General features: G+C 46.4%; 1 protein-coding gene across 1 annotated transcript in view; it reads right to left on the bottom strand.

The window, feature by feature from the left end:
- Nucleotides 1-1,627: 1,627 nt before the first annotated feature.
- LOC144483140 (uncharacterized) overlaps nucleotides 1,628-16,081 on the bottom strand; it is a 28,666-nt gene continuing 14,212 nt past the window's right edge. Inside the window, exon 3 of the mRNA XM_078201929.1 lies at nucleotides 1,628-3,087. Coding sequence (XP_078058055.1) covers nucleotides 2,821-3,087 — 267 coding nt within the window. The 3' untranslated portion in view covers nucleotides 1,628-2,820. The remainder of the gene's footprint in view (nucleotides 3,088-16,081) is intronic.

Here is a 16,081-nt window from a genome sequence, read left to right as displayed (position 1 = left end):
CTGGTGATTTGTGAAGAAAGATTTAATTCACTCACTCAGCAGTTTGAGGGAAATCAGACTGAGGTTTAATGTAATAAGAAATAGGAGCAGGAAGAGGCCATTCAGCCCTTTGAGTTTGTTCAGCTATTCACTGAGATCAAGGTTGATAATCTACCTCAACCCCACCTCCCCGCACTGTCCCCATATCGCTTAACTTCTCTTTATACCCAAATATTTATCAATCTTTGTCTTAATTATACCCAATGCCGAGCATCCACTGCTCCCTGGGGTAGAGAATTCTAGACATTCACAACTGAGTGAAGAATTTTCTCCTCAATTCAATCTAAATGATTGACCCCTTATTCTGAGACTGTGACCCAGTGTTCCAGGTTCCGCAGTCAGGGGAAACATTTTCACACCATCGAACCTCTCAGGCCCATGAAGAATCATATACTCTGATCAGATCACCTCTCATTTTTCTCACCACCATTAATTTGATCCGAGTCTGATTTTATCGGTAAAAGCAAAATACTGCGGATGCTGGAATCTGAAACAAAAATAGAAAATGCTGGAAAATCTCAGCAGGTCTGACAGCATCTGTGGGGAGAGAATAGAGCCAACATGTCGAGTCTGGATGACTGTCTGTCAGAGCTGACGAAGGGTCATCCAGACTTGAAACGTTTTTTTGTTTTTGATTTTATAAGTACCCTGTTACCAAGTCCCAAACAATAAGATTTCTAATATTTCACCTACAACTGATGTGAACTGGTCTAAATTCCCCATTTTCTCTCCTACTTTCTGGACTAGTGAGGTTAATGTTTGCTGACTTCCGATCCTTGGGAACTGTTCGAGAGTTTAAGGAATTCTGGAAGATCAAACTAATGCATCCACTATTTCTGAAGCTCCCTCTTTTAAATCCCCAAGATGCAGGTTGTCTGGTCCGGGGAATTTGTCACCATTTAGTCCCATTAATTTCTCCAGTCTCTATTTCTATAAGACCCTCATTCTTATTGGACAAGGGACTGTGTCACCGGTCTCCAAAGCCACCACAGCTTTGGACTTGTGCAGCTCCCACCATTGATCGATCAAACCCATTTTGATGGGAATTAAATGGCTAGTTTCATTTTTTAAAACTTTTATTCACATTGCACTTGTCAGAAAGGATCATTTAATTAACAACTTTTCTGTAAAGTTCCATAAAATGAGGTTGGAACATGTCTGTCTAGTTTTTCATTATTATTGACATTTGGTGAACAGCATTACAACTCGAACGATATTGTATTGGTGACTAATGTTTAAAAATGGCTCTTCCTTGTATTAAAGTTCCCGCCCCCTTGCACTAACCCCTTGGTTCCCCATTATTAGAATTTCTCTTTTGTCTTCTACCATGAAGACAGATAGATACAAAGTATTTGTTGCATTTCTCTGCCATTTCCTTGTTCCCCATTATATTTTGACTTTTATCTGCCTCTCATAGAGAATGTTTACTTTCACTCACTTCTTCCTATCCACATACCTACAGAAACATTTAAAAATCTACTTTCTAAACTCTTACTGGTCTGCACCCAAAGAGGGAATTGAGCTCAGAAGCGATTTTAAAACAGTTTATTGAGAAGTAACAGTTAAAACAAGATGTGTGAGTTAAATAGATAGGAAAAGCACCTGACCTGTGACAGGTGAGAGAGATTTACAGATCCCAGAGGACAAGCAGACGGATGAAGCCAAGTGAATGTTGATGTCCATAACTGGTGCCTATGGAAGGTTCACTTCAATGAGCCTGATTGTGGGTGTTGGGGAGAAGCCAGTCAATTTGAAATCTCCTTGCTCTTGAGGGCCTGTTTTAACCTTTACATGTAGTTAGTTACCATAAGAGCCAATGGTATCAGGATTAAAAATGTCTTGCTTCAGGGCCTGTGCGAGAGACAGGTCCTTGGCAGGGAGAAAGGCTTGTCCTGTGTTTGTCAGCCAGCAAGCTTTCTTCCGAAGACAGAGGGAAGGCTCTTTCTATAATATTCCATCAGTATCCAAAGATTTTATAAGGCTATTAGATGGTGATTTCTTACAATCTGTTACTTGGATTTGACTTTTCTCCATTCCTGAGCTGAGGGAATTTTTGTTCCAGACGGGATGGGTGACATTTGGAGACTCTCGATTCTCCACCAATTCCCATTCCCCTTCTTTCTGGGGGATAATGGAGGTGTCACTGTGTGTAGGTCAGTAAGAATTCTCAGCAAGGATTAATCAGCACTTTCAAATTGGAGATGTTCATCAGTGCAACCTCTCAGACACTGAATTGTAGAATTCCGGCCAAAGATCAATAGGGTGGCACGGTGGTTCGCACTGCTGCCTCACAGCGCCAGGACCCCGGTTCGATTCCTGATTTAGGTCACTATCTGTGCGGACTCTGCACGTTCTCCCCGTGTCTGCATGGGTTTCCTCCAGGTGCTCTGGTTTCCTCACAGTTCGAAAGATGTGCTGGTTAGGTGCATTGGCCATGCTGAATTCTCCCTCAGTGTACCCAAACAGGCGACTAGTGTGGCGACTGGGGGATTTTCACAGTAACTTCATTGCAGTGTTAATGTAAGCCTACTTGTGACACTAATAAATAAACTTAACTTAAACAATTTGAGATTGAAGTAAAAGTTCCGAATCTTGTTGTAAACTAATTTCAGATGGACCGCGGTAACTGCAGCCCCAGGAACACAATCACCTCTAGATCCAGAATATTAAACTCCAGCCCAGTTACCGGCTGTATTAACATCAGCAGAAACAAACTCCAGCTGTCAGAATGAAAGGGCCCGGTTGTCATTAACAGCAGCCATAACAGCAGAATCCAATCCCTCACTTGTGAACTCGCTGGTGTTTCAGCAGCTGAGATGAATCAATGAATCCCTTCCCACACTCGGAGCAGGTGAACGGCCTCTCCCCGCTGTGAACTCGTTCATGTCTCAGCAGTTGGCATGAATCAGTGAATCCCTTCCCACACTCGGAGCAGGTGAATGGCCTCTCCCCAGTGTGAGCTCGCTGGTGTACAGTGAGACTGCCTGAGTGTCTGAAGCTCTTTCCACAGTCAGTGCAGCTGAATGGCCTCTCCCCAGTGTGAACTCGCTGGTGTTTCAGCAGGTGGATGAAAGCCTAAAGCTCATTCCACAGTCAGTGCAGCTGAATGGTTTCTCCCCGGAGTGAACTCGCTGGTGTGCCAATATGTTAGAGGAATTAATGAATCCCTTCCCTCACACGGAGCAGGTGAACGGCCTCTCCCCAGTGTGAACCCGCCGGTGTAACGCTAGATTGTATGACTGAATGAATCTTTTCCCACACACAGAGCAGCTGAACGGCCTCTCCCCAGTGTGAACACGCTGATGTAATGCTAGGTTGGATGACTGAGTGAAATCCTTCCAACATGTGGAGCAGGTGAAGGGTCTCTCCCCAGTGTGGGTGTGTCGATGTGTTTCCAGTTTGGATGGGCAAGTGAATGCTTTCCCACAGACCCCACATATCCACGGTTTCTCCATGGTGTCAGTGTCATCATGTCTCTCCATGTTGATGATCAGTTGAAGCCTCGTCCACACACACAACACATGTACAGTTTCTCCTCACTGTGAATGGTGATGTTTTTTCAGGCTGTGTTAAAGCTCTTTCCACAGTCAGTTCACTGGAACACTCTCACTCGGGTGTGCGTGTGTCTCGGTGCTTTTCCAGTCACACTGATGTTTGAAATCTTTTCCCATAGACAAAACAAACACACATTTCTCCTTCCACTTTCCAAGTACGATGATATCCAGGTCCTAATGAATCAAGTGATTCTGTCAGATCTTGATGTGATGTCTGGTTTGAGATTCCCGACTGCAATCCTCAACTTCTAATAGCTGTAAAAACCGTCAATAAAAGTAATCACTGACAGTCCAGGATAGAAATTCTCAACAGACAATTCTAGTTTCTCTGGAATTTTTTCCTCTCGAACCCCCAAAGTTGCAGATCCCCATCCCACACACTCTCCCTCCTCCCTGAACTGAAATCCAAATAAATTAACAGATAATCATTTCAGTATCCTCTTAAAAAATGTGTACAACTAGAGATAGTATTTTTGATGATTCACTTCATTCATAACACATGAGAAAACATTAATCTGAATCACCCTGACCCGATCAGTCAGAATAGCAGATGTTAACTTTGTGTCCAGAACTGACTGTTTCGAGATTTGATGAGAAATTGTGAAGGGGGTTTCTCTAAACCTCCCTCTCTAACTAAGTTAAACCTGGTTTCAGTGTCAGGGCCCATTCTGCTTTCTGGTTCTCTTCCTGCTGACTATTAACCTCAATAAAATATCAAGAATACTGAAGCCACTGTTTTTGGTCCCCTTTCCAAGTCTTGTTCCTTTGCAATCCACTCAATCCCTCTTCCTGGCAAATGTCTGAAATTAAGCCAGTTTGTTCATAACCTCGGTGTCCCATTTGATCCCAAGTTTCTGGGACTGCCTATTTCCACCTCGGTAACATCACATGACATCAACGCTACCTCAGTGCATCTGGTGCTCAAAACCCTCATTCAGGCCATTGTTACCTCCAAACTCAACTGTTCCATTGCACTCTTGCAGGTCTCGCACATTTTACCCATGGGAATGTGAAGTCATCCAAAAGTCTGCTACCCGTTTCCTAATTAACAGCAAGTCCTGTTCCCTGATCACCCCTGTCCTCCCTGACTTGCCTTGGCTCCCAGTCATGCAACACCTTGATTGTAAAATTCGCATCCTTGTTTTCAAATCCTTCCATGGCTTCAGCCCTCCCAATCTCTGTAATCTTCCCACAAACATCTGAGATATCAGTGCTGCTCTTGTACATTCCCTACCATAATTGCTCCACCACTGGTGGTCGTGTCTTCAGTTCTTCAGCCCCAGGATCTGAATTCCCTCCCGACACCTCTCTGTCTCTACCTCACTTTCCTCCTTTAAGCCTCTCTTTAAAACTCACTTCTTTGTCAAGTTTTTGGTCATTTGTCCTAATATCTCCTGATGTATCTGGGAATCTCACTTTGTTTTATAATGTTCCTCAAAGTTTATTTCTCAGTCACAAGACTTACATTAACACTGCAATGAAGTTACTGTGAAATTCCCCAGCACCTGTTTGGGTCAATGCACCTAAGCAGCACATCTTTCCGACTGTGGGAGGAAACCATAGTACCCGAAGGAAACCCACACACACACGGGGCAGAATGTACAAACTCCACACAGTGACCCAAGCCGGGAATCGAATCCTGGCGCTGTGAGGCAGCAGTGCTAACCACTGTGCCACTTGTGTGAAGTGCACTGGGATGATTTATGACGTTATAAATAGAAGTTGTTGTTGGCTATAATTCTGACCTCCTGTTTTACAACAACCCACTGTTTTCACAATAAACTCTATCTCTGATGTTTTTCTCTGCTGAGGGTTATCCATTTGGTTTTGCCCTTAATAAAGATGGCAGATGTTAACGTCTGAGGATTTTGTCTCGTAAATTGAGGGATTAAAGTTTAATTATTAGTGCCACAAGTAGGTTTACATTAACACTGCAATGAAGTTACTGTGAGAATCCCCGAGTCACCACACTCCGGCGCCTGTTCGGGTAACACTGAGGGAGAATTTAGCACGGTCAATGCACCCGAACCAGCACATCTTTCAGACTGTGGGAGGAAACCGGAGCACCCGGAGGAAACCCACGCAGACACGGGGAGAATGTGCAGACTCCGCACAGACAGTGACCCAGGCTGGGAGTTGAACCCGGGTCCCTGGCGCTGTGAAGCAGCAGTGTTAACCACTGTGTCACCCATGCCCGAGATCCGGCATCTGGCCGACACCGGGTGTTTATGAAGCCTCACCGCCCGGATCCATTTATGTTTCCGGTTTTCTTTCGGGCTCTGGATCCGCGCCATTTAAAATTTCCATTGAAAACCCGCCGGCTCGAGCTCCTTCCCGCCTCCGGATCCACAAAGTGTTTCCAAATCCTCCCAGCCACCGCCTAACGCTGACAGTTGGTGTCTCAGTGAGGGAGTGCTGCTCGGGCTGCAGTAGAGAGTGACAGTTGGTGTCTCAGTGAGGGAGTGCTGCTCGGGCTGCAGTAGAGTGTGACAGTTGGTGTCTCAGTGTGGGAGTGCTGCTCGGGCTGCAGTGGAGAGTGACAGTTGGTGTCTCAGTGAGGGAGTGCTGCTCGGGCTGCAGTAGAGAGTGACAGTTGGTGTCTCACTGTGGGAGTGTTGCTCGGGCTGCAGTAGAGTGTGACAGTTGGTGTCTCAGTGTGGGAGTGCTGCTCGGGCTGCAGTGGAGAGTGACAGTTGGTGTCTCAGTGAGGGAGTGCTGCTCGGGCTGCAGTAGAGAGTGACAGTTGGTGTCTCACTGTGGGAGTGTTGCTCGGGCTGCAGTGGAGAGTGACAGTTGGTGTCTCAGTGAGGGAGTGTTGCTCGGGCTGCAGTGGAGAGTGACAGTTGGTGTCTCACTGTGGGAGTGTTGCTCGGGCTGCAGTAGAGTGTGACAGTTGGTGTCTCAGTGAGGGAGTGTTGCTCGGGCTGCAGTGGAGAGTGACAGTTGGGGAAGTGTGGGGAAGTTTTTTGTTTTCTTTTTTTCTTGCTGGTAATGGCTTCAGGGATGGCAGTTCAGGCAGTATGCTGCATCTCCTGTGGGATGTATGTGGTGAGGAAATCCAGTAGTGTTTCAGGAGATTTTAGTTGTAAGAAGTGCATTAGATTGCAGCTTCTGGAGGAGCGTGTAAAGGAGCTGGAGGGGGAGGTAGAGGAACTCCGCATAATTCGGGAGGCGGAGGTGGAAGTTGATAGGAGTTATAGAGAAATAGTAACTCCTAGAAATGAGGCTTGGGTCAATGCCAGGAGGAGGGGTAAGAAGCAATCGGGAAGACAATCCCCTGGGGCGGTTCCCCTCCATAATAGGTTTTCGGTGCTGGAGGCTACAGTTGAGGAGGAATCAACTGAGCATAGAGAGCAGATCTCTGGGGGTGAGCCGAGTGAGAAAGCTCAGGTGGTTAGGGGCTGTAAAAGACTGGGCCTTGTGATTGGGGACTCCACAATTAAGGAGACAGATAGGAGGGTCGGAACTAAAGGTAGGGACTCAGGGTTGGTGTGTTGCCTACCAGGGGCTGGGGTCCGGGATGTGTCTGACAGGGTATTCAGGACTCTTAGGGGGGAGGGAGATAAACCACAAGTTATTGTACATGTGGGGACACACGACATAGGGAGGATAGGGGAAGGGGATATTAGGCAGGGATTTATGGAGTTGGGGTGGAAACTAAAGGCCAAGACTGACAGAGTGGTTATCTCTGGACTCTTGCCTGTACCACGGGATAGTTTAGAGAGGAATAGGGAGAGGGAAGGTTTGAATTCATGGCTGAGGGGATGGTGCAGGAGGGAGGGGTTCAGGTACTTAAGCAATTGGGGCTCGTACTGGGGAAGGTGTGACCTCTATGAGAAGGATGGTCTACACCTTAATCAGAAGGGGACCAATATCCTGGGGGGTAAATTTGCTAAGGCCATGCAGGGAGGTTTAAACTGATTCGGGGGGGGGGGAGGGATCCTGAGTAGTGGGGCTGAAAGTGAGGGATGCATGGATGGGGACTGCAATGCACGGCATTGCAGAGGTGGGGTGGAGCAGGGTTTGAAATGTGTATACTTCAATGCCAGGAGTATTCGCAATAAAGTGGGTGAACTTGCAGCGTGGATCAGTACCTGGGACTTCGATGTTGTGGCTATTTCAGAGACATGGATAGAGCAGGGGCAGGAATGGATGCTGCAGGTCCCGGGGTTCAAATGTTTTAGTCGAAGTAGGGAAGGAGGTCGAAGAGGGGGAGGGGTAGCATTATTGGTCAGAGATTGTATCACAGTGTCAGAGAGGAGGTTTGATGAGGACTTATCTGTTGAGGTAGTATGGGCGGAGATTAGAAATAGGAGAGGAGAGGTCACCCTGTTGGGAGTCTTTTATAGACCTCCTAAAAGTTCTAGAGAGGTTGAGGAAAGGATTGCGGAGTCAATCCTGCTTAGGAGTGAAAGTAATAGGGCAATTGTTATGGGGGATTTTAACTTGACTAATATTGACTGGAATTGTTATAGCTCTAGCTCGTTAGAGGGGTCAGTTTTTGTTCAAAGCGTGCAGGAAGGTTTTTTGACTCAGTATGTAGACAGGCCAACTAGAGGTGAGGCTATATTGGATCTGGTGCTGGGAAATGAGCCAGACCAGGTGCTAGACTTGGAAGTTGGTGTGCATTTTGGTGATAGTGACCACAATTCGGTTACGTTCACCTTAGTGATGGAAAGGGATAGGCATGAACCTCGGGCCAGTGGTTTTAGCTGGGGGAAGGGTAATTATGAGGCTATTAGGAGAGAATTAGGAAACATAGGTTGGACTAGGAGATTACAGGGACTGGGAACGTCCGACATGTGGAGTTTTTTCAAGGAGCAGCTACTGCGAGTCTGTGATAGGTATGTCCCTGTCAGGCAAGGAGGAATTGGTAGGGCTAGGGAACCGTGGTGCACCAAAAAGGTTTCTTTGTTGGTTAAAAAGAAAAAGGAGGCTTATGTTCGGATGAGACGTGAGCACTCGGGTAGTGCACTAGAAAGCTTTAGATTGGCTAAGAGGGAGTTGAAGAGCGAGCTTAGAAGGGCTAAAAGGGGACATGAGAAGACTTTGGCGGATAGGGTTAAAGAGAATCCTAAGGCGTTCTATAGGTATGTCAAGAACAGAAGGTTGGTTAGGGCAAGTTTAGGGCCAGTTATAGATGGCAGAGGGAAGTTATGTGTGGAACCGGAGGAGATTGGTGAAGCATTGAACCAATATTTCTCTTCGGTGTTCACGCAAGGGGACATGAATATAGCTGAGGAGGACACTGGGTTGCAAGGGAGTAGAATAGACAGTATTACAGTTGATAAGGAGGATGTGCAGGATATTCTGGAGGGTCTGAAAATAGATAAATCCCCTGGTCCGGATGGGATTTATCCAAGGATTCTCTGGGAGGCAAGAGAAGTGATTGCAGAGCCTCTGGCTCTGATCTTCAGGTCGTCGTTGGCCTCTGGTATAGTACCAGAAGATTGGAGGTTAGCGAATGTTGTCCCATTGTTTAAGAAGGGGAACAGAGACTTCCCCGGGAATTATAGACCGGTGAGTCTCACTTCTGTTGTCGGCAAGATGTTGGAAAAAATTATAAGGGATAGGATTTATAGTTATTTGGAGAGTAATGAATTGATAGGTGATAGTCAGCATGGTTTTGTGGCAGGTAGGTCGTGCCTTACTAACCTTATTGAGTTTTTTGAGAAAGTGACCAAGGAGGTGGATGGGGGCAAGGCAGTGGACGTGGTATATATGGATTTTAGTAAGGCGTTTGATAAGGTTCACCATGGTAGGCTTCTGCAGAAAATGCAGATGTATGGGATTGGGGGTGATCTAGGAAATTGGATCAGGAATTGGCTAGCGGATAGGAAACAGAGGGTGGTGGTTGATAGTAAATATTCATCATGGAGTGCGGTTACAAGTGGTGTACCTCAGGGATCTGTTTTGGGGCCACTGCTGTTTGTAATATTTATTAATGATCTGGATGAGGGTATAGTTGGGTGGATTAGCAAATTTGCTGATGACACCAAAGTCGGTGGTGTGGTAGACAGTGAGGAAGGGTGTCGTAGTTTGCAGGAAGACTTAGACAGGTTGCAAAGTTGGGCCGAGAGGTGGCGGATGGAGTTTAATGCGGAGAAGTGTGAGGTAATTCACTTTGGTAGGAATAACAGATGTGTTGAGTATAGGGCTAACGGGAGGACTTTGAATAGTGTGGAGGAGCAGAGGGATCTAGGTGTATGTGTGCATAGATCCCTGAAAGTTGGGAATCAAGTAGATAAGGTTGTTAAGAAGGCATATGGTGTCTTGGCGTTTATTGGTAGGGGGATTGAATTTAGGAGTCGTAGCGTTATGTTGCAACTGTACACAACTCTGGTGCGGCCGCACTTGGAGTACTGTGTGCAGTTCTGGTCCCCACATTACAGGAAGGATGTGGAGGCTTTGGAGAGGGTGCAGAGGAGGTTTACCAGGATGTTGCCTGGTATGGAGGGGAGATCCTATGAGGAGAGGCTGAGGGATTTGGGATTGTTTTCGCTGGAAAGGCGGCGGCTAAGAGGGGATCTTATTGAAACATATAAGATGATTAGAGGTTTAGATAGGGTGGATAGTGATAGCCTTTTTCCTCTGATGGAGAAATCCAGCACGAGGGGGCATGGCTTTAAATTGAGGGGGGGTAGTTATAGAACCGATGTCAGGGGTAGGTTCTTTACCCAGAGGGTGGTGAGGGATTGGAATGCCCTGCCAGCATCAGTAGTAAATGCGCCTAGTTTGGGGGCGTTTAAGAGATCCGTAGATAGGTTCATGGACGAAAAGAAATTGGTTTAGGTTGGAGGGTCACAGTTTTTTTTTTTAACTGGTCGGTGCAACATCGTGGGCCGAAGGGCCTGTTCTGCGCTGTAATGTTCTATGTTCTATGACTCCGCTTCTCCGGGACAAACAAGCGCCAAGGACAGCAATGACACTGCGCATGCTCCACATCACAATGCCCGGGGACTGATTGACGGCAGCTCCGGACCAATAGGAAGAGGGGGCGCGGCTGGAGGACCGAGCGGGAGTGGCTGGTCCTCCAACCAATCGGAGTGAATGAGGGGCGAGTCCAGGCTGGGAGTGGAGCATGCGCAAAGATGATATGGCGCTGGGGAGCCTGGGAACGCACTGCGCAGGTGTGGTGAGCACAGTCAGAAGTCACAACACCAGGTTCACATCTAACAGGTTTATTTGGAATCACGAGCTTTCGGAGCTCCGCCCCTTTATCAGGTGACTCACCCAGTCCAACACCGGCATCTCCACATCAGGTGGTGTGGGTGTGCGCTCTGAGCATGCTCAGTGTCAATCATGGTATTGGGGAGGGTTCTGGGGGAGATTATGATGTGGAGATGCCGGCGTTGGACTGGGGTAAACACAGTAAGATGTTTAACAGCACCAGGTTAAAGTCCAACAGGTTTATTTGGTAGCAAAAGCCACCAAATAAACCTGTTGGACTTTAACCTGGTGTTGTTAAACTTCTTACGGAGATTATGAGCACAGGGTAGGAATGGAAACCACGGCTGCACTGGAAACAGCACCAACTTCTGGCCCAGGAAACAGGCCCTGGCTTTACCGCAGGCGGCTGGACATCTGGGAGGATTTGGAAACACTTTGTGGATCCACAAACCCTTCAGAATCATTGTTAGCTCCTGGTTTGCAGCTGCGGGGCTTCTCCCTCCCTCCCGGGAACAGGCCCAGGTTAACGGCCCCATCCTGGCTCAGCCACTGGAGGATGGTTCACATCAGAGGATGGGGGAGGGGGACAATAAATAAGAGGTTACACTTTGTCCTCAAATCAATGAGGACTCTGATCTCTGGGAAGGAAGGAAACCCTGGGAGGTGGGCGGGGAGGATTCACAAACACCCGCTGGAGGCCCCAACACCCCCAATAAGACCCATTGGTTTTATTGTCAGTCTGCAGACAGGAGCTGGAGAACTGAACCCAGACAGAGGAGAGGGAGGGAGAAAACTGAGAGTGGAGGAAAGAGAATTGTCTGTTCAGCATTTCTATTGTGGACTGACACTGAGATGTTTGAAAACTGCTTTTACACATTGTTACAAGTTGACGATTTACACAGAGAACTCAACCCCAAGAGAAATGTTTGTCTCTCTGTGATTTCTGTTCTGCATTGACTGTGATGATTTTTGTAAACAGAGATTATAGCTTTCAGGAAAGATTAAATGGATTGAAGTTTTTTCCTATCGAGCAGTGACCTGATAAAAGTCTTTCAAATTATTAGTGGCTTGGACAGGGGAAATGTGGAGAGAATGTTCCACTTGTGACAGAGTCTAAAAGAAGGAACGATCAATAAACAGAGTCATAAATACAAGATAGTTACCAATAAATCCAAGAAGCAATACGGACAAATTTCTTCACTCACAGGTTTAGAATTACCATAGAAATGAGTTGAGGAAAGTGCTGAGATTGTTTCAAAAGGAAATGGGAGAAACACACAAGAGAAAAAGAAATAGAAAAATCAACTGAAAGGCTGAGATGAGGTCTGTGGGACAGGAGAAGATGTGTCAAGTATAAAGAATTAAACTGAATGGCTTGTTTGTGTCTTGTGTATTCAAAGTAATTCAATGTAAACTCCTTTTCCAGAATATCTGCAGACGGCCGATTCAAACCAAAGGTCTCAGGATCTGACAGTGTCACATGATTCTTCAGGATCTGAATATCAAAGGCCTATGAATGTGGAATTATTCAACATCAGTGTGACTGGAAAAGCCCCGAGACACAGACATCTCAGTTATTTTTCCACAGTCAGCTGGAACAGAGCTTTAACCAGTCACACAGCGTGAAAAGAAATAGCACATTTACATCAGGTAGACACCGTACTCGTGTTCTGTGTGTGGACCTGGTTTCAACTGATTATATAACCTGGAGAGACAGGAGGACACCTGCACCATGTGAACAAGGAGCAGCAATAGGCCATTCGGCCCCACAGGCCAGTTCCGCCATTTAATAACATCATGGCTGATCTGATAGTGAGCTCAAATCTGCATCCCGCCTACACCCGATAGCCTGTCAATAATCATGGAGAAACCGTGGAAATGTGCGGACTGTGGGACGGGATTCAATTACCCATCTGAGTTGGAAACCCATCGACGTATTCACACTGGGGAGAGGCCGTTCACCTGCTCTGTGTGTGGGAAGGGATTCACTCAGTCATCCAGCCTGTACACACACCAGCATGTCCATACTGGTGAGAGGCCATTCACCTGTCTTCAATGTGGGAAGGGATTTAATGCTTTATCAAACCTCCGGACTCACCACCAGGTTCACTCTGATCAGAGACCGTTTCAATGTTCTGATTGTGAGAAGAGCTTTAAAAGCAGAAAGGATTTGTTGATTCACCAACGCACTCACACTGGGGAGAGGCCATTCATCTGCAACATGTGTGGTAAGGGATTCACTCAGTCATCCCACCTCCTGACACACCAAAGTGTTCACACTGATCAGAGACCATTTAAATGTTGTGAGTGTGAGAAGAACTTTAAAAGTAAAAAGGATTTACTGATTCACCAACGCACTCACACTGGGGAGAGGCCGTTCATCTGCTCCGTGTGTGGGAAGGGATTCACTTGTTCATCCCAGCTCCTGAAACACCGATTTGTTCACACTGATCAGAGACCTTTCAATTGTCCTGAATGTGATAAAACATTTAAAAGCAAAAAGGATCTTCTGAAACACCAGCACACTCACACTGGAGAGAGGCCATTCACCTGCTCTCTCTGTGGGAAGGGATTCACTCGGTTAGCCCACCTTCTGAGACACCATCGAGTTCACACTGGGGAGAGGCCGTTCACCTGCCCTGTGTGTTGTCAGGAATTCATTGATGCATCTGACCTTCTGATACACCGGCGAGTTCACACTGGAGAGAGACCTTACACTTGCCCCCTGTGCGGCAAGAGATTCACTCAGTCATCCCACCTGACTACACACCAACTTGTTCACACTGATCAGAGACCTTTTGAATGTTCTGATTGTGAGAAGAGATTTAAAAGTAAACAGAATCTGCTGAAACACCAGCGAGTTCACACTGGGGAAAGGCCGTTCAACTGCTCCATGTGTGGGAAGGGATTCGCTCAGTCAAACAACCTGCTGAAACACCAGCAAGTTCACAGGCAACAGCAGGGGTTGGATTCTGCTGTTCATCACACCCAGGACTGAATGATGCCAAGATGCCTGTTTCCAGTGGTGTTCCACAGTTTTCTGGTATGTGTCAATAATTTCGGCTCAACTGTGTGGAAAATGATTACTAAGTTTGCATCTGATACAAAAGTTTCTCCCATGGTTGACAATGAGGAATAAAGCTGTGGACAGCAGGAAGATATTAATGGACTGGGGGGGTGAGTCAACACAAAAATAGCAAGTAGAATTCAATCTGGATCAATGAGAGAGATTGAATTTGGGAGAGTAAACAAGACAAGGGAATGAACAATACATGGGATGATGTTGAGAATTATAGAGGAACAGAGGGACTTTGGAGTGCATATCCACTGATCCCTGAAGATGGCTGCACATGGAGATCAGATGGTCAAGAAGGCATTTGGGACACTTTCCTGTCTGAGGCCTGGAATATAAGAGCAGGGAGATTACGTTAGAACTGATAAAAGACGAGTTAGAACACAGCTAGAATACTGAGCACAGTTCTGGTCACTGCATTATCCAACTATAAAGTAAGACATGATTCATTAATTTGTATAAAACTGATCATTTATCATATAATTGCAGATTATGTTTAATTCATCAAATTTAGGAGATAAATAATTATAAGGTGACTTCAGAAAAATGGAAAAGGCTGATTAGTGACTAGCTGGAGAATCTTTATTTATTTTAATCTTGACTTTACTTTTCATAGAATCCCTACAGTGCAGAAGGAGGCCATTCAGCCCATCGAGTCTGCACTGACTCTCAGACAGTGTCTCTAGAGGAGTTGGATTCTGCTTTTGTTGCTGCTGTTGATCATATTTAGGATTGAATCACATTAATTCTGGCTTTTATTTTGCTGATGTTAACTCCTGTAATGTGGCTGGAGTTTAATATTTTAATACATCAAATAAATCAGCTTTGTTTCAAACAGACAGTGTTTCGTGTGGTTCATCTCTAAGATGTCATGAACATTTTCCCTTAAATCTGCTCTGGAAATGTATTAAACAGAAGATCAACAATTAAATACGTAGCATCAAATAATTGGGAAAAATCCACTGGGGGCATTCATTTCTCAATTAATTTTGTTCTGGAATGTTCTGCCTGAAAGGGGATGGAAGCAGATTCAGATACATCTTTCTGAAGTGAATTGGATCTCCAGTTGAAGGTAAAGTTAGCAGGGCTCTGGAGAAAGGGGAGGGGAGTGGGGCTGATGGGCAGCTCTTTCAAATGTGTGACTACAACCCCATAAGGCAGCTGTATATTGACAGGAGAAAGGCTGATGTCCAAATTCCCGAGAATAACAAAGGAAGTTGTGATGAACCAGAATAAAACATTGGTTCAGCCTCAACTGGAGCATTGTGGCCAACTCCGGATAGATCGCTACAGGAAGGAGGTGAAGACATTGTAGAGGATGCAGAAAAAAATCATGAGACTGGTTCCAGGGATGAGAAACTTCAGTTATGAGGGTAGATTGGCAAAGCTGGGGCTGATCTCTATAGAGAAGAGGAGATTCGATAGAAATATTCAAAATCAAGAGGGATTTGGACAGAGTAGATCGGAAGAAACTATTCTGATTGGCAAAAAGGTTAAGAAGCAGAGGACACAAATTAAAGGTGATTTGTGAAATAAGCAATGGTGATTTGAGGAAATCCCGTTTCCAGAGTGAGTGGTTAGAACCTGGCGTGCACTGACCCAGTGTGGGGAGGAGGAAGGTTCAAACAAGATTTCAAAACACAACTGGATAATTATCTGAAGAGAAAAAAAAATGTTCAGGGTTACGAGAGAAAGACTGTGCACTGACCGAGGGAGAGGCCAGGGAGGGATAGAGGGTGAGGCCAGGGAGGGATCGAGGGAGAGGCCAGGGAGGGATCGAGGGAGAGGCCAGGGAGGGATCGAGGGTGAGGCCGGGGAGTGACCGAGGGAGAGGCCGGGGAGTGACCGAGGGAGAGTCCAGGGAGGGATCGAGGGAGAGGCCAGGGAGGGAGTGAGGGTGAGGCCGGGGTGTGATCGAGGGAGAGGCCGGGGAGTAACGAGGGAGAGGCCGGGGAGTAACGAGGGAGAGGTTGGGGAGTGGGACTGGCTGCGTCACTCTCTCAGAAAGCTGGTGTGGGTGTGAACACGATGGGCTGAATGACCTCTTTATTTGCTGTCATCGTTCTCTAATTGTAGTGAAGGCTCTGAGGAAAAGGGACTAACCGGCAGCTCCTTCAGAGATGATCCTGACCCTGCAATGCAGCTGTACATCGACAGGACACAGTCACAGTGGTCATGCTGAGTATATCCCTCATCAAGGAGACCACTGTGGAATTCTGCAGCCTCTCTATTTCAATAAAATGCT

This window comes from Mustelus asterias, unplaced genomic scaffold (genome assembly GCF_964213995.1).
Source record: "Mustelus asterias unplaced genomic scaffold, sMusAst1.hap1.1 HAP1_SCAFFOLD_47, whole genome shotgun sequence".
Lineage (NCBI taxonomy): Eukaryota > Metazoa > Chordata > Chondrichthyes > Carcharhiniformes > Triakidae > Mustelus > Mustelus asterias.
Note: the sequence above shows the minus strand (reverse complement) of the source record. Positions and strands in the feature narration are given on the sequence as shown.